The sequence below is a fragment of the Bubalus bubalis genome, chromosome 1, assembly GCF_019923935.1.
Source record: "Bubalus bubalis isolate 160015118507 breed Murrah chromosome 1, NDDB_SH_1, whole genome shotgun sequence".
In the NCBI taxonomy this organism is placed as follows: Eukaryota; Metazoa; Chordata; class Mammalia; order Artiodactyla; family Bovidae; genus Bubalus; species Bubalus bubalis.
The window spans coordinates 194,328,330-194,351,679 of NC_059157.1; the positions used below are offsets into that span (position 1 = coordinate 194,328,330).

The 23,350-nt window shown below is 45.1% G+C and overlaps 1 protein-coding gene across 3 annotated transcripts in view; it reads right to left on the reverse strand.

Moving 5' to 3' along the window:
* The window catches only part of VPS26C (VPS26 endosomal protein sorting factor C), a 60,500-nt gene extending 44,682 nt beyond the window's left edge, over positions 1-15,818 (reverse strand). For 2 of the 3 annotated variants that reach the window (XM_044948335.2, XM_025293851.3), the window contains exon 1: positions 15,659-15,818. In XM_044948335.2, the coding sequence (XP_044804270.2) occupies positions 15,659-15,715 (57 nt within the window). In that variant the 5' untranslated portion in view covers positions 15,716-15,818. The remainder of the gene's footprint in view (positions 1-15,658) is intronic. The other variant, XM_006044251.4, reaches the window with a different exon arrangement.
* Positions 15,819-23,350: the final 7,532 nt, after the last annotated feature.

The following is a 23,350-nucleotide window of genomic DNA, read 5'->3' on the forward strand; positions in this document are numbered from 1 at the left end:
AGAAAAGTTATGACCAACCTACAGAGCATATTAAAAAGCAGAGACATTACTTTTCCGACAAAGGTCTGTCTAGTCAAAGCTATGGTTTTTCCAGTAGTCATGTATGGATGTGAGAGCTGGACTATAAAGAAAGCTGAGTGCTGAAGACTTGATGCTTTTGAATTGTGGTGTTGGAGAAGACTCTTGAGAGTCCCTTGCACTGCAAGGAGATCCAACCAGTTCCAACTGATTTCCTTAGGAAATCAGTCCTGAATATTCATTGGAAGGACTGATGCTGAAGCTGAAACTCCAATACTTTGGCCACCTGATGCAAACTGATTCATTGGAAAAAACCCTGATGCTGAGTAAGACTGAAGGCAGGAGAAGAAGGGGACAACAGAGGATGAGATGGTTAGATGGTATCACCGACTCAATGGACATGAGTTTGAGTACACTCTGGAAGTTGGTAATGGACAGGGAGGCCTGGAGTGCTGCAGTCCACAGGGTCACAAAGAGACAGACATGAATGAGCTGATCAACATGAAGAGAATTTTAGGAAGGAAGATAGTGGGGTAGAAATTAATATACAAAAATCAAGAAGGCAACACGTCCACAACAACAATCAATGAGAAAACACGTTGGAAAAAAATATTTTTTCAAAAGCAAAAAAAAAAGGCTTCCCTGGTGGCTCAGTGGTAAAGAATCTGCCTGCCAATCAGTTCAGTTCAGTTCAGTCACTTAGTCGTGTCCGACTCTTGGCGACCCCATGAACTGCAGCACGCCAGGCCTCCCTGTCCATCACCAACTCCCAGAGTTTACCCAAACCCATGTCCATTGAGTCGGTGATGCCATCCAACCATCTCATCCTTTGTCATCCCCTTCTCCTCCCGCCTTCAATCTTTCACAGCATCAGGGTCTTTTCCAATGAGTCAGTTCTTCCTATCAGGTGGCGGAAGTATTGGAGCTTCGGCTTCAGCATCAGTCCTTCCAATGAACACCCAGGACTGATCTCCTTTAGGATGGATCTCCTTGCAGTCGAAGGGACTCTCAAGAGTCTTCTCCAACACCACAGTTCATGGGCTCAGTTCCTGGTCCGGGAAGATCCCACATGCTCAGAGCAGCCAAGCCTGTGTGCCACAACTATTAAACCTGTGCTCTAGGGCCTGGGAGCTGCAACTACTGAGTCCTCGAGCCACAGTGACTCAAGCCCGCTGCTCTAGAGCCTGTACTCTGCAACAGGGGACATCACCTCCATGACAAGCCCTCACACCGCAACTACAGAGTAGCCCCCTGCTCACTGCAACTAGAGAGAAGCCAGAAGGAACAAAGACCCAGTGTGGCCAAAATAAATACATAATAAAATCATTTTTTTAAAGGCAACAAAAGTTAAAATACATAAATCAATTTAACAGGAAATGAATAAAATCCTGATAAGAGGAAAACTTCAAACATAGTTGAAGAGCACAAAAGAAATACATGGAAAGTCATATCCTGTTTTTGAAGTTTGATCACTCTTAATGTGTCTACTTTCAATCTATAAAGGTAACATAATCCAAAGAAGACAACATCATAATTTTTCTTTTCTTTTTTTAGAAGGGCATGGTATGGTATGGTAAGATAGATTAGAAAGCTGATTTTTAAATTCACCTGGAATAATAAATAGGTTCTAAAATGAGGAAAGAGGGGGACTAGCCCGGTGAGATACTGTAACACCACAATAACTTACAAAGTGTGGGGCAGGGCGTATGTGGGCTGAAAGATCAATGGGACAAGAGGGAAACCCCAGAAACAGACCCAGATTATAGAGGAATTTAATAGATGATGAAGCACTTTAAATCCAGAAGGATTTATTCACTAAATAATACTGGAAAACTAGCCAGAGATCTGGGATAAAAAGCGGCCAGAAAACTGGCAAAAAAAAAAAAAAAAAATTAAGTTGGATTCTTACTGAAAACCTTTGTACACAAGAAGTTCTAAATACAAACACCTGAATAACCAAAACTTTAGAAGAAACCAGAGAATGATTTTTATCACCTCAAAGTGGGACACGCCTTTCTAAGAATGATTCAAAACTCTGAATAATAAATATGACTGCCAAACCAAAAATAGTTTATTACATAAAAGTGATTATGAGCAACACTGCTTATATAAATGATAAACTAGGGAAATAATGCAACTTAATAGGCAAAAAGCTAATTTCTCTAATATTTTAAGAAATAAAAAAACAAACCACCTTGGGCTTCCCTGGTAGCTCAGTGGCAAAGAAAGAAACCGCCAGCCAATGCAGGAGACACGGGTTCAATTCCTGGTCTGGGAAGATCCCACACCCTGCAAAGGAACTAAGCCCAAGCGCCCCAACTATTGCGTATGCGCTCTGGAGCCCAGGAGCAGATACGAGCGAGTTCACACGCTGCGACCACTGAACCAGGAGCGCCCTCGAGGCCACGCCCACCGGAGAAGCCACTGCAATGAGAAGCCCACGCACCGCACCTAGAGGGCAGCCCTTGCGGCAAGAAGACCCAGCACAGCCAAACACAAAACATCTTATGCTGCTACGTCACTTGAGTCGTGTCCGACTCTGTGCGACCCCATAGACAGCAGCCCACCAGGATCCCCCGTCCCTGGGATTCTCCAGGCAAGAACACTGGAGTGGGTTGCCATTTCCTTCTCCAATGCATGAAAGTGAAAAGTGAAAGTGAAGTCGCTCAGTCGTGTCCGACTCGTAGCAACCCCATGGACTGCAGCCCACCAGGCTCCTCTGCCCAAGGGACTCTCCAGGTAAGAGTACTGGAGTGGAAACGCTAATTGCTTGTAAGCCCATGAAAAAATGCTCAATTTCAAAAGTAACATTTTGAGAAAAGATCATCAAAGCTATCCTAAGCACCATTTTCCCCCTATCAGATTAGCAAAGATAAAAATAAGTGGCCATATTGCGGTGGGGAAGGGTACAACAGGGAGGGAGGAGCTGAGAATCCACTAGACCAGCCACTAGGCAATACCGGGAACATTCTATCAACACCGGGCAGAGCAATTCCACTTTCAGGAGCTTTCTTCAGATACATTTGCACACTGAAATGACTGAATAGTAGTTACTCACTGCAACATTGTAATAAAAAGAATGTAAACAACCTAAATCCCAACAACAGGAAAACAGTGGGTTGTGTTTTTTTTCCCTTTAACGATATCTCAAGAGATCATTCACATTAGTACATGTATGTTCTTTTTTTGAAGGTTACATATTGCACCACAGGTTCGATTTCTGGGTTGGGAAGATCTCCTGGAGAAGGAAATGGCAACCCACTCCAGTATTCTTGCCTGGAGAATCCCATGGACAGAGGAGCCTGGTGGGCTACAGTCTGTGGGGTCACAAGGAGTCAGACATGACTGACCGACTAAACCACCACCACCACCACTTCCAGAAAGGCACTTGCTGCCTGCCAGACAACCTGTCTCTTTAAATTAAGAGAAAGGTCATGGGGTCATGGTTTTTGGGCTTCCTTTGTGGCTAAGCTCCAAAATCACTGCAGATGGTGACCACAGCCATGAAATGAAGACACTTATTTCTTGGAAGAAAAGCTATGACCAACCTAGACAGCATATTAAAAAGCAGAGACATTACTTTGCTGACAAAGGTCCGTCTAGTCCAAGCTATGGTTTTTCCAGTGGTCATGTATGGATGTGCCAACAAAGGTCTGTCTAGTCAAGGCTATGGTTTTTCCTGTGGTCATGTATGGATGTGAGAATTGGACTGTGAAGAAAGCTGAGCACCGAAGAACTGATGCTTTTGAACTGTGGTGTTGGAGAAGACTCTTGAGACTTCCTTGGACTGCAAGGAGATCCAACCAGTCCATCCTAAAGTAGATCAGTCCTGAATATTCATTGGAAGGACTGATGCTGAAGCGTCAATACTTTGGCCAGCTCCAATACTGAAGCTCCAATCCTTTGGCCACCTGATGCAAAGAGCTGACTCACTGGAAAAGACCCTGATGCTGAGAAAGATTGAAGGCAGGAGGAGAAGGGGCCGACAGAGGATGAGATGGTTGGATGGCATCACCAACTCGATGGACATGAGTTTGAGCAAGTTCCAGGTGTTGGTGATGGACAAGGAGGCCTGGTGTGCTTCAATCCATGGGGTTGCAAAGAGTTGGACATGACTGAGCGACTGAACTGTGGCTAAACTGGTAAAGAATCCACCTGTAATGTGGGAGACCTGGGTTCGATCCCTGGGTTGGGAAGATCCCCTAGAATAAGGAAATGCTACCTAATCCAGTATTCTGGCATGGAGAATTCCATAAGTCTATGCGGTCACAAGGAGTCGGACATGACTGAGAAACTTTCACTTTCATTTTGCACCACTGTGAAAAGAGGGTAGGAAAAGAACCTTTATATGTATTTACTTGTCCATGCCTAAAATATCTTGACAGAAATCACTAGAGATCAAGAGGCTTTAGTTGTCCCATAGAAGAGGACCTTGATGGACAGTGGAGGGCACAGACATTCCTTTTGCAACTCACAGAAACGGGTTCAATCTCTGGTTGAGGAAGACGCCAGATACGCAGCAGAGAAACTAGGCCTGAGTGCCACACCTACCTGAAGCCCGCACCCTAGAGCCGGCGCTGGGCAATGAGAGAAGCCACAGCAATGAGGAGCCTGTGCACCTCAATGAAGCGTAGTCCCCCTCGCTCCAACTAGAGAAAGCCTGCACACAGCAACACACGACCAGCATAGCCAAAAATAAATAAGGCGGAGCCTGTTCTCAGTTCAGTTCAGTCGCTCAGCGTGTCTGACTCTTTGCCACCCCATGAACCACAGCACACCAGGACTCCCTGTCCATCACCAACTTCTGGAGTTTACTTAAACTCATGTCCATTGAGTCGGTGATGCCATCCAACTATCTCATCCTCTGTCGTCCCCTTCTCCTCCCACCTTCAATCTTTCTCAGCATCAGGGTCTTTTCAAATGAGTCAGCTCTTCGCATCAGGTGGCCAAAGTATTGGAGTTTCAGCTTCAGCATCAGTCCTTCCAATGAACACCCACGACTGATTTCCTTTAGGATGGACTGGTTGGATCTCCTTGCAGTCCAAGGAAGTCTCAAGAGTCTTCTCCAACACTACAGTTCAAAAGCATCAATTCTTCTGCGCTCAGCTTTCTTCACAGTCCAACTCTCACATCCATACATGACCACAGGAAAAACCATAGGCTCGACTAGACGGACCTCTGTTGGCAAAGTAATGTCTCTGCTTTTTTCAGGGGTCTTATATTTGAGTACTGCATTCTGATGCTGTTGTAATAAGGGTGGGGGAAAAGCAGGCTTTTTCTTAGTTCAGTAGGGTGTAAATACAGGTCTCAGTACTTAGGAAAACAGGATGACAAAAATCACAGCTATTGTCTGATGACGCCATCTCTGAAATTTCTAGTTGTGAAATTTTCTTGAGAATCTGGAAAAGAAACCTGAGTCCCTGAATAAAAGTTTAGAAGAAAGGGGCAAAATGAGATTGCCAATACCAGTTAAAGAAAGGAAAACTCAGTTAAGGGTAAGTAAATACGAGGTCCTAAGCACAGGAATATTAAAATTGAATCATGGTGTGCACTGTGGTTTCAGGGGTCACATACCACATACTCCCAAAATTACGAGTTAATAGGGATGACCAGCTTTCAGATGTCAATAACATAAAAACTCAGAGAAACTTTACAGCGTTGACACTTCGTTTGGAACTACTCGTCTAAGTGAATCTAAAGACTCCAGACTATACAACCCAAGAAGTTCAGGAGAACTCTGACCGCAGAGGCGTCTGAGATGGCCTGATTACAGGGCAAAGTAAAGACTGTGGAATACAGGCAGCTGGCCAAAGGAAACGCTCCGAGTAGCCAGCGCTCACTTACGGAATGAACAACAGCCACCGACCTGAACCCCAGTTGGAGGGAAACGCATGCATGAGTGAGGACTGTGCATCATCCAAACCCACGCGGCAGGCAGACTCCAGGACCAGCGGCGGAGGGGTGCGCCCATGGCCCGAGGGCTCTTGAGGGCAGGATGGGTGCCCGTTGCCCAGGAGAGGACGGGCCGCCCCCACCCCGCCAAGGGCGGGCCCTGCAGCTCTCGGGACCACCGTCCATCCCGTGGAGGAGGCTGAGAGCGCAGAGCATCAGTCTCGGGAACTGCGCCGAGCAGTGAAGGGGGCGGAGAACACGCCTTCCCATCTGATAGTCCCTGTTACTTGTTCTCAGCAAGTTAAAACAATTCTTTTAACGTAAAAATTATTTTGAAATATACGGAACAAAAAAAGCACTTTTTTTTTTCAAGAAGGTTGTTGCCCTCCCCACCCCCGATTATCGAAGGAGGGAATTTTTGTCCATCCACCGCTTACTTTTCCACTGATGGGATTCCTACTCCTTTCCCAAAGGGGATGTTTGCGTTTTAGAGTTAACAGTCTTAAACGATCTCTTCTTATGACACAACAGGCAGGACAGGTTTTGGCAGATGTCGTGCCTGCTGCGGAACTGTTAGTCTCTCAGTGTCCGACTCTCTGTGACCCCATGAACGGTAGCCCACCAGGCTCCTCTGTCCATGGGATTCTCCAGGCGAGAATACTGGAGTGGCTGCCATTTCCTCCTCCAGGAAATCGAACTCGGGTCTCCCGCATAGCGGGCAGATTCTTTACCATCTGAGCTACCTGTGTCCTTCACATGGCCATGGTCTGACAGTGAAACCATGAGCATGGGTAAGACCACCACAGGGGGACAGGGTAGTGAGGCTGAACAGAGCCCAGGCATCACTAGAAAGCACGGATGCCAAGGTCACCAAAAGAACCTGCCTGACAGCTGGGAGGAGAGCTGGTGTAACCCTCCCAGTTTCTCAGGGGAGAGCCCTTTCTGAGCTCAGAAACCCCTTCTGAGCATCAGTCAGAAGAGATAAATCAGGTACAGGGTCCCATCAAGAGTTAAAGGCTACCGACAACCTCCTACTGCCCTTCTCTGGGTATGTTTAAACCCCCGGGGAGAAGAGTGAGGTGGACAGAGCCCACCAGCTTCTGCTGGCTCTCCTGGCCCAAGAACCTCAGGTAAGCAGGACTCAAGAGGGAAACTGGCAGGTGATTTAACCACGGATGGTCAGTCCAGTTAACCTTGTCCCTTGGTAATCACGGATCGTGGGCCGACAATCTGTATGGTGTAGGGGGCTACCCTGTTGTTGTTTTTTTTTTTACTTTAATCCTCCAGTAAATAAAAGCAAAACATTTTAAGCCTGGCTGCACTGTACTGCATTAAAAAAGTTAATAGGGCCTGCAGGTTTTGGCACGAAACAAACTAAAATGGGTTGATACAAAGAAACTTCAACCTCGTCGGCTTTGGCTGGTCATTACAGCCTACCACTAGCACTTTTCACACTGTGAAGTAGTAGGCCCCTGCTGCGTGCCGATGCTTCAGCAGCCACTTTGGGGAACTGAGGAAGCCTCAGGGAGGGCAGGGTGGGAGGGTCACTTCCAATGCAAAAGCTCTATTATCTGCTTATAAAAGGAAGTATTTTAATGGATATTAGATTTGTTAACCCCACTCCAGTGTTCTTGCCTGGAGAATCCCCGGGACGGAGGAGCCTGGTGGGCTGCCATCTATGGGGTCGCAGAGTTGTACATGACTGAAACAGCAGCAGATTTATTAAAACTGATACATTAGAAAGCTAATTTGATAAGATTTCATTTAATAAAAGTCTCATTGCTTAGAACTGCAAGGAGGGGGGTGGACTCTTTATCCTAAACAACGCTCATTTTCTTGAGCTGTTTATGAGGAAACATTCACTGTAGTTTGTGGGATGAAGGGTAAGATATGATTTCCATCACTTTGAGAAAAGCACCGTTTCTCTGAGCCTGAATTTTCTCCAGCGTATGAATGAAGGGTAGACTGTCTGTTCCATATAGGCAATAAAAAAAAACAAAGACAATATTTTAAAAAAATTTTTATTGAAATATAGTGATTTACAATGTTGTCTTAGTTTCAGGTATAAAGTGATTCAGCTACACATATATATTCTTTTCTTACATTCTCTTCCATTATAGGTTATTACAAGTTAACTGAGTAGTTACCTGTACTATACAGAAGGTCTTTGGTAGTTATTAATATCTATTTTATATATATGTATATTTTCATCCCAAACTCCTAATTTATCCCTCTGCATAAACTTTTAACAGCCACAGGTTTGTTTTGAGTCTGCTTTGTAAATACGTTCATTTGTATCATTTTTCTAGATTCCACACAAAAGTGGTATCACATGATATATGTCTCTGTCTGACTTACTTCACTCAGATGATAGTCTTTAGGTCCATCCATTTTACTCTTATTTTTGGGGGGCTCCAAAATCACTGGAGATGGTGACTGCAGCCATGAAATTAAAAGACGCTTACTCCTTGGAAGAAAAGTAATGACCAACCTAGACAGCATATTAAAAAGCAGCGAGACATTACTTTGCCAACAAAGGTCCGTCTAGTCAAGGCTATGGTTTTTCCTGTGGTCATGTATGGATGTGAGAGTTGGACTGTGAAGAAGGCTGAGCACCGAAGAATTGATGCTTTGGAACTGTGGTGCTGGAGAAGACTCTTGAGAGTCCCTTGGACTGCAAGGAGATCAAACCAGTCAATCCTCAAGGAAATCAGTCCTGAATATTCTTTGGAAGGACTGATGTTGAAGCTGAAACTCCAATACTTTGGCCCCCTGATTCAAAGAACCAACTCACTGGAAAAGACCCTGATGCTGGGAAAGATTGAAGGCGGGAGGAGATGGGGACGACAGAGGATGAGACAGTTGGATGGCATCACCAACTCAATGGACATGAGCTTGAGTAAGCTCCAGGAGTTGGTGATGGACAGGGAGGCCTGGCATGCTGTGGTCCATGGGGTTGCAAAGAGTCAGACACGACTGAGCGGCTAAACTGAATTGACGTTATGCAAATGGCATTCTTTCACTCTTAAATATGCCTGAGTAGTATTCTATCGGAGAAGGCAATGGCACCCTACTCAAGTACTCTTGCCTGGAAAATCCCACGGACCAAGGAGCCTGGTGGGCTGCAGTCCATGGGGTCACTAAGAGTCAGACCCGACTGAGCGACTTCACTTTCATGCATTGGAGAAGGAAATGGCAACCCACTCCAGTGTTCTTGCCTGGAGAATCCCAGGGACAGGGGAGCCTGGTGGGCTGCAGTCTATGGGGTCACACAGAGTCGGACACGACTGAGGTGACTTAGCAGCAGCAGTATTCCCTAGTTATATATCTACCACCGTTGATGGACATTTAGGTGGCTTCCATGTCTTAGTTATTGAGAACAGTGCTGCAAGGAGCATTGAGAGGGCATGCATCTTTTCAAATTATGGTTTTCTCTGGATATACGGTCAGGAGTGGGACTGCTCGATCATAGAACAGCTCTATCCTTAGTTTTCTGAGGACCCTCCATGCTCTTCTCCATCATGGCTGCACCAGTTTACAATCCCACCCATGGTGCAGGAGGGTTCCCTTCTTTCCTCACCCTCTCCAGGTGTGCTACTTGTAGACTTTTTGAGGATGGCCATTCCGATTGGTGTGACATGGAATCTCACTGTCGTTTTCATTCACATTTTTCTAATAATTAGCAATGCTGACCATCTTTTCACGTGCCTTTTGAGGAGAAATGTCTATATAGATCTTCTGCCCATTTTCTGGTTGGGTTGTTTTTTGACACTGAGCTCTATGAGACAGTTTGTATATTTTGGAGATGAATCTCTTGTTATTCACATCATTTGCAAATATTTTCTCCCATTCTGTAGGTTTTTTGTGTTTTTTTGTAAATGGTTTTCTTTGCTATGCAAAAGCTTTTAAGTTTAATTAGGTCCCATTTGTTTATTTTTGTTTTTATTTCCATTACTCTAGGAGATAGATCCAAAAAGATATTGTAGAGATTTATGTCAAGGAGTGTTCTGCCTATGTTTTCCTCTAGGAGTTTTATAGTATCCATCTAACATTGAGGTTTTAATTCATTTCGAGTTTATTTTTGGGTATCATATTAGAGAATGTTCTAATTTCATTCTTTTACATGTAGCAGTCCAGTTTTCCCAGCACCACTTATCAAAGAGACTGCATTTTCTCCATTGAATATTCTTGCCTTCTTTGTCATAGATTAATTGGCCATATGTGTGTGGGTTTATTTCTGGGCGTTCTATCCTGTCCATTGATTTGTGTTTCTGTTTTTGGGCCGGTACCACACTGTTCTGGAGCTCTGTAGTATAATCTGAAGTTAGGGAACTTGATCAGTAATCCTCGGGCCAGGACAGAATTTGCTGCAAATAACACCAAACGGGCCACTAATGAACACTCTCACTGCGTCCCAGGGTTCAAACAGCCTTGGGCAACTCTGAAATACTTCTCATGCATCATGTAAGGGCTGGGATATGATTGAGAAGACAAGCTTTTCGGGAATATTAGATAATTAGTGAGAAAAAAGACTCACTTGAGGTTTGGATAACTGCGTTCCTTAAAGGGTTCACACCTCCCTCAAAATTATCCTGAGATTCCTCCTAGGTCAAAGTCCTACCCCAAGGATCTGCACCAGCATTCACTAAAACTGATCATTAATGTATCAAGAATCCAGCAGAATACTGAGGCTTTTTCCACAACATCCTAGCTTTGCAGTTTTTCTTCAAAATAATGAACTGGCATAATAAGGATTTTTCCTCTTTAATCGTTTTTTTTTTTTTTAAACAAGAAATTACACGAAAGCCAGTAAGACAAAATGCAAACCTAGATGTTCTTGTAGTAACAGTAATCAGCCCACTGTGCACAAATTGCTCATCACCGCAACCTGGCTATGCTGGGCAGTAAATCTCCCATTGATGTTTTTCACAACTGTAATATTGAACAGTGTCGTTTTCATGAGTATGTGGGCCAGGATTTCAGAATGTAAAACATTTCCAATTTATAAAAACAAATGAACCATATTTACATTACAAAAATATTTACTGCAGCATTTTTTGAACCAATAAGCTCTAGAACACTGAAAATACAGTGTAATGTACAATGCATTTGAGTCAAACTTTTGGTGCAAGAACACACCTACCGCACTGAGCAAAGAAATACATGGGGATGCCAAAGTCACACCCAGTTTGCAGTGGGGACACATCCAGCAATCACTACAGCACCTGACAAGCATGGACCGTGCCATTTGTGAGGTGCACGACCAGTGTGACTTACATCAGCGACTGTGAAGTCATGGAAAAGCATGGTGCTTCCACCACCTACCGTCTGACCTCTCCCTCACAGCTCAGCTGGGAAAGAATCTGTCTGCAATGCAGGAGGCCTGGGTTCAATTCCTGGGTTGGGAAGATCCCCTGGAGAAGCAAAAGGCTACCCACTCCAGTATCCTGGTCTGGAGAATTCCATGGACTGTATAGTCTATGGGGTCACAAAGAGTTGGACACGACTTAGCAACTTTCACTTCACTTGGGTCTGAACCTATAGTAAATATCGTCAAACATTATCTCTTTTAATTCTCATGACCAAGTCTCTGAGCAAGCTCAGACTCATCCTCCAGATGAGAATTAAGACCTGGAGAAGTTGCACTTAGGGAAAAAAAGGCCTGCTTTTTTTAAAACGGCCACAATTTAGTAAGCCAAACAGCCGATTTATGAAGTTAAAATATGAAAACGAACAAACAATAAATATGAGAAGAGGGGAATAAACCCAAGGAAAAGAAAACAAATATTCCCGAAAGACAAGGTAGCAAAGTCTCTTTAAAAAGTCACAGACAAATAAGATGAGGATGAGCAGCTGTAGAAGGTGGGGAAATAAGAATGAGAGAAGCCAGTGTGTGGACTTGCATGGCTCTGCCAGTGTCCCCCAGGTCCTGCTCTCTTTGCTTCTGTTGTCTTTCTTCTGCTGGAAACAAATAGGGCTGGGGGGGTGGGGGGGCGGAGGGAGACCCCGGCCCAGCACTTAGCTTTCAACACTAGGTTGGAGCCTCACCATCTCAATGAAGCTCCAGAAGGGCCCTCCCCCCCGCCCCCAACCCCCCACAAACAACTACGCCTCCCTCTGCGCTCCCTTACCACAGACAGACACCCCCGGAGCACAAGTGACGGTGTGTTTACATCTATCAGGAGATCCACAGACACGGGTTGAATAAATCTGCTTTAAGTTAACAGTCTAAAAAGAATGAACTGATGACGATGTGATGATATGGAAAGGCGTGCACAGCCAGGGTACACGGTTCAGCAAAAAGATTAAGTTTTGCATCTGCATGCGTGTCTGCGTACACGTGCCACTACTGCTCACGGGAAATGCCTGGCACAAACACACACACAGTCAACGGATCCCTCCAAGGACAGAAAAAGGGCCAGAAAGAGGAGGAACCCGACTTTTCACTTCCCAGCCTTCTGTAAAATCCTGTGTTTATCTATATATATATTTTTAAAATGATTCAATTGTGATTTGTGGAGGGAGAAAAAACCAAACACCACCACCTTGAATGAGCATCCTTTTCGAGGAAAACCACCTAAATGACAATTTTAAAACCCCAGTATAACTTAGGCTCTTGGTGTCCACAGAACCAAAACCATTCTCACATGCTTCCATAGTAACTAAGAGCCTGAAAAGCACAGAAACAGACTCGGGTGCCCACATTCCAAGGAATTTCCGTTTCACAGCATCTCTTGATTTTTGATGTCTGGTATTAGTAATGCATACACCATCTATAGGAAGGACTGATGATGAAGATGAAACTCCAGTACTTTGGCCACCTGATATGAAGAACTGACTCCCTGGAAAAGACCCGGATGCCAAGACTGAAGGCGGGAGGAGAAGGGGACGACAGAGGAGGAGATGGTTGGATGGCATCATCGACACCATGGACATGAGTTTGAGTAAACTCCGGGAGTTGGTGATGGACAGGGAGGCCTGGCGTGCTGCGATTCATGGGGTCGCAAAGAGTCAGACAGAACTGAGCGACTGAACTGAACTTTTGCTACTTCTACCATACTTTAAAACACAGAAAACATCCCAGCTGCTGTACCATCTCGGAATAAAATGTGTTACCTTTTGAATGAAAATAATAAGTACTAAAACTAAATGTACATATTGCCTGTCCCTGCCTCCCCACCTTTTTTTAAATTCATTTTTTTACCTTTTGGCTGCTGTGTACAGCATGCGGGATCTTAGTTCCCTGACCAGGGATTGAACCTTTGACCCCTGCAGTGGAAGCACAGAATCTTAACAGTTGGACCACCAGGGAAATCTTCCCAATTCTTACTTTTGGTATTTTCCAAGCTACAGAAAAGTTAAGAGAAAACAAAGTACCAAGAAAACTGAAACCCTCACAGGCTAACGGTAAGAATGTAAAACTGTGCAGGTGCTTCAGAAAACTGTTTGAAAGGCCCTTAAATACCTAATACAAAGTTTGCATTGTTGAGTCACTAAGTCACACCCAAACCTCTGCGACCCCATGAACTGCAGCCCTCCAGGCTCCTCTGTCCATGAGATTTTCCAGGCAAGAAGACTGGAGTGGGTTGTCATTTCCTTCCCCAGGGATCTTCCTGACCCAGAGAGTGAACCCACATCTCTTGCACCGATGGGTGGGTTCTTTACCACTGAGCCAAAGTTAGCATATTACCCAGAAAATCCACTCTGAGGTATATATCCAAGAGAAATGGAACGTATGTTCACACAAAAGCCTGTATCAGATTAATGCTGTTCAAAGTAGCACTAATCATAATAGTCAAAGTGAGAATAACCCAAATGTCCATCAACAGATGAATGGATAAATAAAATGTGACGTATCCACACAACAGAATACTACTGAGCCATGAAAACAAATGAGGAACTGATATCAGCTACAACAGCATAATGTGTTCAAAGTTCATGCATAAGTGAAAGAAGTCAGTCACAAAAGACCACAGACTGTACAATCCTATATACATGAGCATGTTCTAATTAGGCAAATCCACTGAGACAGAAAACAGGTCTGTGATTGCCTGGGTCTAAGAGGGAGAGGGAATGAGGAATGATGGATTTTGGGTGCAGTGTTTCTTCTGGGGAGAGGGTGATAAAAATGTTCTAAGATTAGACGGGTGTGATGGTTGCACAACTCTTGAGTATATTAAAACCACTGAATTATACACTTGAAAAGAGTGAATTTTATGGTATTAGATCTCAATAAAACTTTTTTTTAAGACATCAAATTAGACCCATAAGGCTTTTAAGCAGGGTCAGCAACTGTTAGTATGTTGGCTTTCTTTCTCTGTTGCTTTCTTTCTCCCCACATGCACGTGCCCGTGCGCGCACACACACACACAATTTATGACCAGGCCATTTAAAATTTAGTTATTATTACACTTCACTCCTCAATACTTCAGCAGGTAGAGCAGTTGCCCACATAACCGAAATATGAACATTAGACTGGGGGAATTTAAAGCTCTTATTTAACATATACCCCATATTCAAATGTATCAAAAATTAGGTATCGTATTTGGTTGTTATATTGTTATATCCCTGTCATCTCTTGAATCTTAAAAAAAATGTCCTGTCCTTTTAATGACACTGACACATTTGAAGAATCCAGGCCAATAAATGGACAGAATGTTCCTCAATTGTGAACACGCCTGTTTCCCGTGAACTAAGTGCAGTTAGGCATTTTCGGCAGGAACACCACACAGCTGGGTCGTGTCTTCAGTTCTCCCTACCAGAATCCTCTATTATTGTGCCAGAACGCATCAACTGTGGCGGGAAGGTGGTTCACCGCAGGTCTTGGTTAGGACAGGGACTATCAGATTCCTGCACTATAAACGTAGCTTCTTCCCTCTGTAATTAATAATCTGGAGATGACTAAATTATCTTGCATCTGTGTAAACATGAAGTTTCCTCAATGGACTTGCCCCCAAAGGCTTTAAGCATCCCTTTTGAGCCCTTGCTGCATTCACGTGACCAACCACTCCTCTCAATTTTATTCCACATACTCAAGAGAGTTGGCTGCGATTTCAACCCGGCTGCACAGGGGCCAGAATCACAGGGGTCTCTAGGTATGAAACCCCGGTCAGCGTATATTCCCAAGGCGATGGATTCTAATTTAGTTACAGTAAGGGTTGAGATTGCCCGAGTTAGAGGGAGAAAAACCTTGCATTCTCCTTTGGCAAATAAGGAAACTGGCGCCCGAGGAGATTAAGAGGCTATGGCACAAAACTTGTTCATGGCACCGTTAAGATTTTTTTTTTTAATTTGCATTTTAATATGTAATTCCTTCCGTCCCCAAAACCAGAAAAACGAGTAACTTTTGTACGGCCTACAGAGTGTATTTCTGCTTCCAAGGTTACAGCTGCCTTTCTGGCCCTAGACCTTTGCATTCCTCTTACAAGCGAGAAAAGGAGAGTCTGATGGTTGAGCTCCTCGGACCGCAGTGCTAAGTCACAGCTCAAGCCCCGTCCAATGGGCCAGACGGTTGCGCGCTGCAGCGCAGGCGCCCTGCACGCCCCCCAACCGCGGCGGCAACCCCGGCGGACGCCGCTGCAGAGCAGCCAGCCGCGCAAGCGAGACGCACCTGGCGGGGGACGCACCTGGCGGAGGATGCACCTGGCCGCTCCCACCTGACCCGGACGCACCCGCCCAGGGAAACTCCGAAGTGTGCCAGACCCGGGGAAACCACAGAACCTGAAGGCCCACCCACCCCACCACTTACCCCAGCGTGATAAACCTTGTTCGCTCTTTTAATCTTAATGTCCAGGGTGGTCCCCATCGTGAATACTCCGCCTCGCGCACCACTTCCTGCCGCGCGTGATCGAAAGGCGGGGAGGGCTCGCCCCGCCCCTCCGCCCGGGGCCCCGCCCCTTCTTCTCCCCGCCCGCAGCTGCGTCACGTGACCCTGCCTCCGCGGCCAGTGCGACTCTCCCCCTCCCCCCACCCTTCTTCTTTCCGGCGCAGGGGCGGGCCTTAGCGTGGGTCGAGGACTGTCGCTCTTGGCCCGGCCTCCCCCGGGCGTGAGGGGCGGGAACGAGGAAACCCCACCCCTTCCGTAAAGACCAGTCTTGACGCCGGAAATGCCTCTTCTCGCCCGTTGACCAGGGGGAGGGAGTAAACTCGGCTCTCCCGGCGTGCCCCGCGGAGGGGCGCGGCCTGTACCCGTAGGCTGAGGCTCCCATCAGGCTGTGCGGCGAGAAGCGGCGCTACAGTATTGCCTTGCCTTCAAGGAGGTGATAATGGAGACTGCCTTCTGTTCTAATCCCTTCCTCTAGTTGCTTCTAGTCCTCCCACCCTCCCGCTTTCTTCCAGCGGCGCTGAGGACATAGGCCTTGTGTCCGTCCTCGGCGAGGCGGTCTTCCCTGCCCTTTCCACAGCCCCGCGCTCCCGACCTGCAAAGCGCTGATTGGCGGGCTTCCCCGACACCCCCCGCCGGCGGGCACCTAGGTCTTGAGGGAGCGCGGGCGGCCTGGCCCCGCCCCGCCGGGCCGCGGGGGCTTGTGGGTACTCCCACCGACGCGCGCCCTGGGACTAGGCGTTGAATATTCATATTCGTGCGCAGAGTGTGACGAGGCGCGGATCGCAGGCCCCGCGTCTCGGCGGTGCGTGGAAATGTATAACCTCGAAACTGAGAGGGTCCTACCTAGTCTTTATATTCTCAGCAAGAGCCCACTCACCTGAACACAAGAAACGTATCGCTTTCCGGAAGGACTGCCTCCAGGCGGAGCAGCCGACTACGTTTATTGAAATAAAATTCCTTGTCAAGGTTTTAAACAGGGGACTTTCCAATAAGAGAGGCATATTTTTAATTGTTTTGGTCCCTGACTTAATACAGCGAAGAAGTGCTTTTTGATTTTTAAGATTCTTCGATTCCGATTTTCTTTTTTTCTTAAAGTGCGTTACTTTTAGGATTATGTGAGAGTTTTTCTTTAAAACGGTTTCCTGACTCACTCTCACGAGTACTTCTCTCATGAGAATGTAAGGTGTTTTCTAGGACAACCGTGATGGTGCTATAGCTACAGTTGCTTTTGAAAGTTGATAACAGGTATTTCCCAATATTCAGATCTCAGTTTTCAGCTCCTCTCTGCCCCCCGCGGCTTCCGTTGCGGTCTAGGGTAACTTCCCTGGCAGCTCAAACTCAGCAATTCTAAAAACAATTCGTTAGGGACTTACTAATCACGGTCTAGTCTATTTGCAATTCAAGAAGTGGGTCCTTCTCTGCCAGTCTCACCCATCATTTCCAAATGCTAAAGTGTTAATCCCAGTAGACGGTACAGGAAAACAATGGGATACACATTCTAGACGTGTTTGCTTCAGCAAACCTGCTTTATCGCAACTCAACATTTCTGGTTCATAGAGGACAAGTGTACTGTATTTCACTCATCTGTGTCGGTTGAACACGATCTTCACCGAATACTGCTGCTGCTAAGTCGCTTCAGTCGTGTCCGATTCCGTGCGACCCCATAGACGGCAGCCCACCAGGCTCCCCCATCCCTGGGATTCTCCAGGCAAGAACACTGGAGTGGGTTGCCATTTCCTTCTCCAATGCATGAAAGTGAAAAGTGAAAGTGAAGTTGCTCAGTCATGACCGACTCCTAGCGAGCCTATGGACTGCAGCCTACCAGGCTCCTCCGACCATGGGATTTTCCAGGCAAGAGTAGTGGAGTGGGGTGCCAAAAAGTGCTCTAGTTCCAGCAATTATCAGTATAATCAGTTTGTTAAACCGCTCTCAGTGTGATGGTTTCCGAAAAGAACAGTTTTTTTTTTCCTCCAGTCACTGCTCTTTTGAATCTCTTCTATCTCTTAAGCACTCCTTAGGTGACACCGTGACCTTCTGGTCGATTTCAGTTACTGAACATCAGACCCTGTCAAAGTGTCAATCTCCCGGCTTGAGTGGAACCCTAGATTCTGAGGGTATAAAGGTACAAGTCATGGTTCTGGCTCTCAGACTCTTCAAGGTCTGGCTTCTCTGTTGAGGCAAATGTCTAACTTTTCATTGCTAGAATTCTTTCTTAGTGGATCCCTGCTTCTCTGGATAACTGGCCCTTGTTGAAACTTCTTTCATGGAAATGGGAAGGCCTGATGGGTCTTGTCCTCTGTATGATTTCATGGAAGATCTACTTCCAGCTTGATCTTTACCATCACCCCACTGCCAACTCCCAGCAGGATATGAGTCTTCTGGGTGAGGGTCCAGCAAGACAGCCAGAGACCATTTATCTGCCACTGAGTCCCCCTGACTCTTGAGAAACACACATCCTTGCCACACAAAAGGACCAGACTGGAAGCTGCCCCGTGGTCTCTGGTTTCCACCCTGCCATCTCCCTTCAATCATCTTCCTGCCTTTTGAAATACAGGCAATTAATCAAGAATGCTGCCTAGACAGGTTTGCAAGTAGGGAGTAGAACACTCGCCTCTCCTGCCAGTAGCCCCTACTGGTATCAAGGAGAGGTTATCTTAGAGCCTCCCCCACTACATCACTTCCCACCAGAGACTCTGTGTGCTGCACAAGGCCAGCCACCTCCTTTGATTCCTTCTCCTGCCTTCCTATATAAACTGTGGAGAGGATTGAGAAAGTATTTCATGGAAGCCGGGCCAGATCTGAAACTTTTATTAATCCCTGGGGAGCGTGTGTGTCTCCGATTGTGGCATCTTTTGTTAGAAGGTGGGGTAAGGTGTTATTTTCAGCTGTGACCTTAGTGCCTGTCTGGGGCTAGAGGAGAGAGCTCACTGAACATCTTTTAGTGGACGCTGTGATGCTCTGTTCAGACCCTTCTTTCAGGACTGAAGGACATGTTCCCTGACTTAGAATATTGCTCTCAGCATTTCTCATTTAAGTCACTCTTCAAAACTTACTCTCATTTGAAGAAAACTGCTTTCCCCAAAGTAGTGGTCCCTTGGATGGTGGCAGGGACAGCCCATATGTAATGACTAGTCAATTTAGGGTATGAAGACCTCTTTCCCTCACCCCAGTTTGGGACAGTTCCAGCTCCAAACCTCCCTGTATTAATATCTACTGTACATAACAAATTACCCCAACAGTTAGTAATTTAAGGTGGGTCATGAACTTAGGAGCAGCTTCATTAGGTTGTTCTGGCTCAAAGTCTCAGGTGGTAGAAGTGGTGATGTCAGGGCCACAGTCACCTGAAGACTTCACGAAGGTTGGAAGATCCAAGATGGCTCCCTCACGTGGCTGTGGGCTGGAGGCCTCCTCAGGTAGGACTCTCCATAGGCGGCTAGGGAGCCCATACAACTAACTTCTCCCAGAACAGATGATCCCACTGGGAGAGCAAGCAGGGAGCTAGAGTGGCTTGTGTGGCCTGACTTCTCTTATTAACATTTCTTCTGTCCACTAGAAGAGAGTCACTAAATCCAGCCCATACTAGAAGGAAGGGGAATTGGGCTCTACCTTTAACTGTGTGACCCCATGGATTGTAGCCCACCAGGCTCCTCTGTCCCTGGAATCCTCCAGGCAAGAATGCTGGAGTGAGTTGCCATGCCCTCCTCCAGGGGATCTTCCCCACCCAAGGATTGAACCTGTGGCTCCTGCGTCTCCTGCATTGGCAGGTGGATTCTTTATCACTGCACCACCTGGAAAGTTCTTTAGTAAAAAAAATATATACCACAAAAATATTTAGGGACATAGGAACTTTCCTGGTGGTAGAGTGGTTAAGACTCTTTATTGGGTTGTTTGCTTTTTCAATATGGAGCTGTATGAGCTGTTTGTATATTTTGGAGATTAATCCCTTGTCAGTTGCTTCATTTGCAAGTATTTTCTCCCATCCTGAGAGTTGTCTTTTCATTTTGTTTATGGTTTCCTTTGCTGTGCAAAAGATTTTTAAGTTTAATTAGGTCCCATTTGTTCATTTTTTGTTTTTATTTTCATTACTCTTAGAAGGTGGGTCAAAAAAGATCTTGCTGCACTTAATGTCAGAGTGTCCTGCCCATGTTTTCCTCTGTAAGTTTTGTAGTATCCAGCCATACATTTAGGTCTTTAATCCATTTTGAGTTTCTTTTTATGTATAGTGTCTTCTAATTTCACTCTTTTTTAAAAAAAAAAACACTTAAAATTTTTTACATTTATTGTACTTTGGCTGTGCTGAGTCTTCGTAGCTGTGCGGGCTGTTCTCTAGTTGTGACAGGCGGGATCTAGTCCCTTGTGCTGTGCGATGAGGTGCTTCTCAATGCAGTGGCTTCTGTTGCGGAGCACAGGCCCTAGCGCGCTCGGGCTCAGTCGTGGGGCTCCAGACTCGAGAGCACAGGCTCTAGCGCGCTCGGGCTCAGTCGTGGGGCTCCAGACTCGAGAGCACAGGCTCTAGCGCGCTCGGGCTCAGTCGTGGGGCTCCAGACTCGAGAGCACAGGCTCTAGCGCGCTCGGGCTCAGTCGTGGGGCTCCAGACTCGAGAGCACAGGCTCAGCAGTGGTGGTGCATGGATTTAGTTGCTCTGTGGCATGTGGGATCTTCCCAGACCAGAGATCCAACCCGAGTCTCCTGCATTGGCAGACAGATCCTTTACCACTGAGCCACCAGGGAAGCCCCTAATTTCACTCTTACATGTAGCTGTCCAGTTTTCCCTGCAGCGCTTATTGAAGAGACTGTCTTTTCTCCTTTGTGTGTTCTTGTTTCCTTTGTCATAGATTAGATGTGTGGGTTTATCTCTGGACTTTCTTTCCTGTTCCAGTGATCTGTATTTCTGGTTTTTGGGGTACAGGGTGTTTTTGAACTCATGCCTCTCTCATCCCAGGTAGAATACTTCAGCAGGAAGGCAAGAGGGAGATGAGAATGTGGAGGGAAAAGGTAAGACACTGTCAGCTGAGTTCCAGCTGAATAGTGAGACTGGTTTTTTTTCCATCCTCAGTAGAAATGATTGCTAGAGAGCTAAACTGGGTTAATTTATAGAGAAATGAAGGCTGTCACTTTTCTGGCCATTTATATGTTGTGCCTGTAAATTTTCAAACAGCTACATATTAAAAAATCAATAGGCATTTCTACTTAACACCAATAAGCAGTTAGTAAAATGAAAATAGGGATTATATTCTCAATAGCAATATGAATCTAAAATACTTGTAATATACACTTGAGTTACATGAATGAAGCTATAAGGCTTAATTAAGATGTATGTATTTTGAAAAATGGAGAGATGTATAGTATTTCTGAATAGGAAATCTAAATACTTTAAAGTGTCCAGTCTTATAAAAACTAAATTTTAGGTTTAATCCATTCCCCTCAATACACTTTTTAATGAGGAAATTTAATGAACCTATGTTAAAATTCTTCTGAAAAAATAATGAACACTAAAAAATGATTTATCTTTTTTAAAAAGTTAATTATAGGGGGACTTCCCTATCAATCCAGTGGTTAAAACTCTGCCCTTCCAATGCAGGAGGCTCAGGTATGATCCCTGGTTGGGGAACTAAGATCCCACATGCCACATGGCCATTAATTAAAAAGTAAAAATAAATAAATAGAGCCAAGAGATTTTAAAAAGTTAATTGTAGGGAAAAGAGCCCTACTTAGCACAAAACATAATAAAGCTGTAAGAGTTAAACCACATCATTCTGTCCTAAGATCTATTGAATGGGATAGCTCAGAATGGATCCAATATATTAGTATATAATACTACTATATTATATACTCTATTAGTATATAATATTTTAATATATGGGAAAAGAGTTATCACAAATCTGTAGAGACCAGAGGATTATTCAGTAAATGATATTAAGCTAAATGACTTGATATTTATAAGAAAAATTTATTTAGATTTTGCTATCTCCCCATAAGTCCTCATATCCCATCCTCTCCAAAAAGCCATATCAGGATTAAAGAGCTCAGAAAATGATAAACAAGTCAGGCATATACATTTAAAAAATATGAAAAATCTATGTGAGGGAAACTAGTAATATCTTGCAAAAGATTTACCAGTAGATTTGAAGGAAGAAAAAAACTATCATGGGCTTGGATAGAAAGGTTCAACATCACCAAAATGTTAATCTTCTTCTACTTAATTTACAATTTTAAAGCAGTGCCAATAAAAATACCAGCTTCTCTTTATTCCTGGAGCCAGGCAGATTTATTATATAGTATGTTTGTAATAATTAATAATAGAGAATAGCCAGAAAAATCCCGGCAAGAAATTAGCAAGTGGGAAGGGCAGACCTAGGCTGTATTTTACAGGTGTCCGCACATGTGACTCGCTTTGGTGCTGCTGCTGCTAAGTCGCTTCAGTCGTGTCCGACTCTGTGCGACCCCATAGATGGCAGCCCACCAGGTTCCTCTGTCCCTGGGATTCTCCAGGCAAGAACACTGGAGTGGGCTGCCATTTCCTTCTCCAATGCATGAAAGTGAAGTCACTCAGTTGTGTTCGACTCTTAGCGACCCCATGGACTGCGACCTACAAGGCTCCTTCGTCCATGGGATTTTCCAGGCAAGAGTACAAAATCCCGGCAAGAAATTAGCAAGTGGGAAGGGCAGACCTAGGCTGTATTTTACAGGTGTTCTCACATGTGACTTGCTTTAACTGTAAATAAATAATAAAGCATGAGGTGGGAATTCTGGGCCTAAGCTTTAAAAGACCTGGCAACTTCTGCGTGTGGACTTTGGGAGCGCTAGGAACCATAAAAGGAGTCCCAAGACCCTGGTGGAGAGACCACGTTGAGGGGCTACAAGGAGCCCCCGGGCTCTGAGACCAGCCTTCCTGCTGTTTCCCCGAGTGTCCCACAGGTGAACTGCCATCTAACTGCAGCCATATGAAGACACAAAGCAAGACCAGAGAAAAATCACTCAGCCGAGCCTCAGTCAACCCACAGAACTGTGAGAAATAATAAAATAGTTATTATTTTAAGCCAAGAAGTTTTGAGATGGTTTGTGATATAATAATCAGTTCTGTCTCTTAGTCGTGTCTGACTCTTTGCAACCCCATGGTCTGCAGCATACCAGGCCTCCCTGTCCCTCACCAACTCCCACAGCTTGCTCAAACTCATGTCCATCAAGTCAGTGATGCCATCTAACAATCTCATCCTCTGTCGTCCCCTTCTCCTCCTGCCTTCAATCTTTCCCAACATCAGGGTCTTTTCCAATGAGTCAGTTGTTCGCATCAGGTAGCCAAAGTATTGGAGCTTCAGCTTCAGCATATAGTAATAGTAATGTTTAACTTCAATGAGGAGAAAAGATGGAACAGGGTGGGAAAAACAGGGATTGAAGTTAGATCTCTCTGAATGTACCATGGAATGCCATAGAACTTTGATTATGGGACCAGATATGTATTTTAGTTCAGTAAAAAAGAAAAGAAAAAAAACCATTTTAATTCAAAAATAATTAAACCACACAAAAGCTAGAAAATATAACTGAATTTTTAAAACTTTGATATGGTTAGGTTAAGTATGGAGATTGATAAAAGAATATCACAAAGAGAAAAAA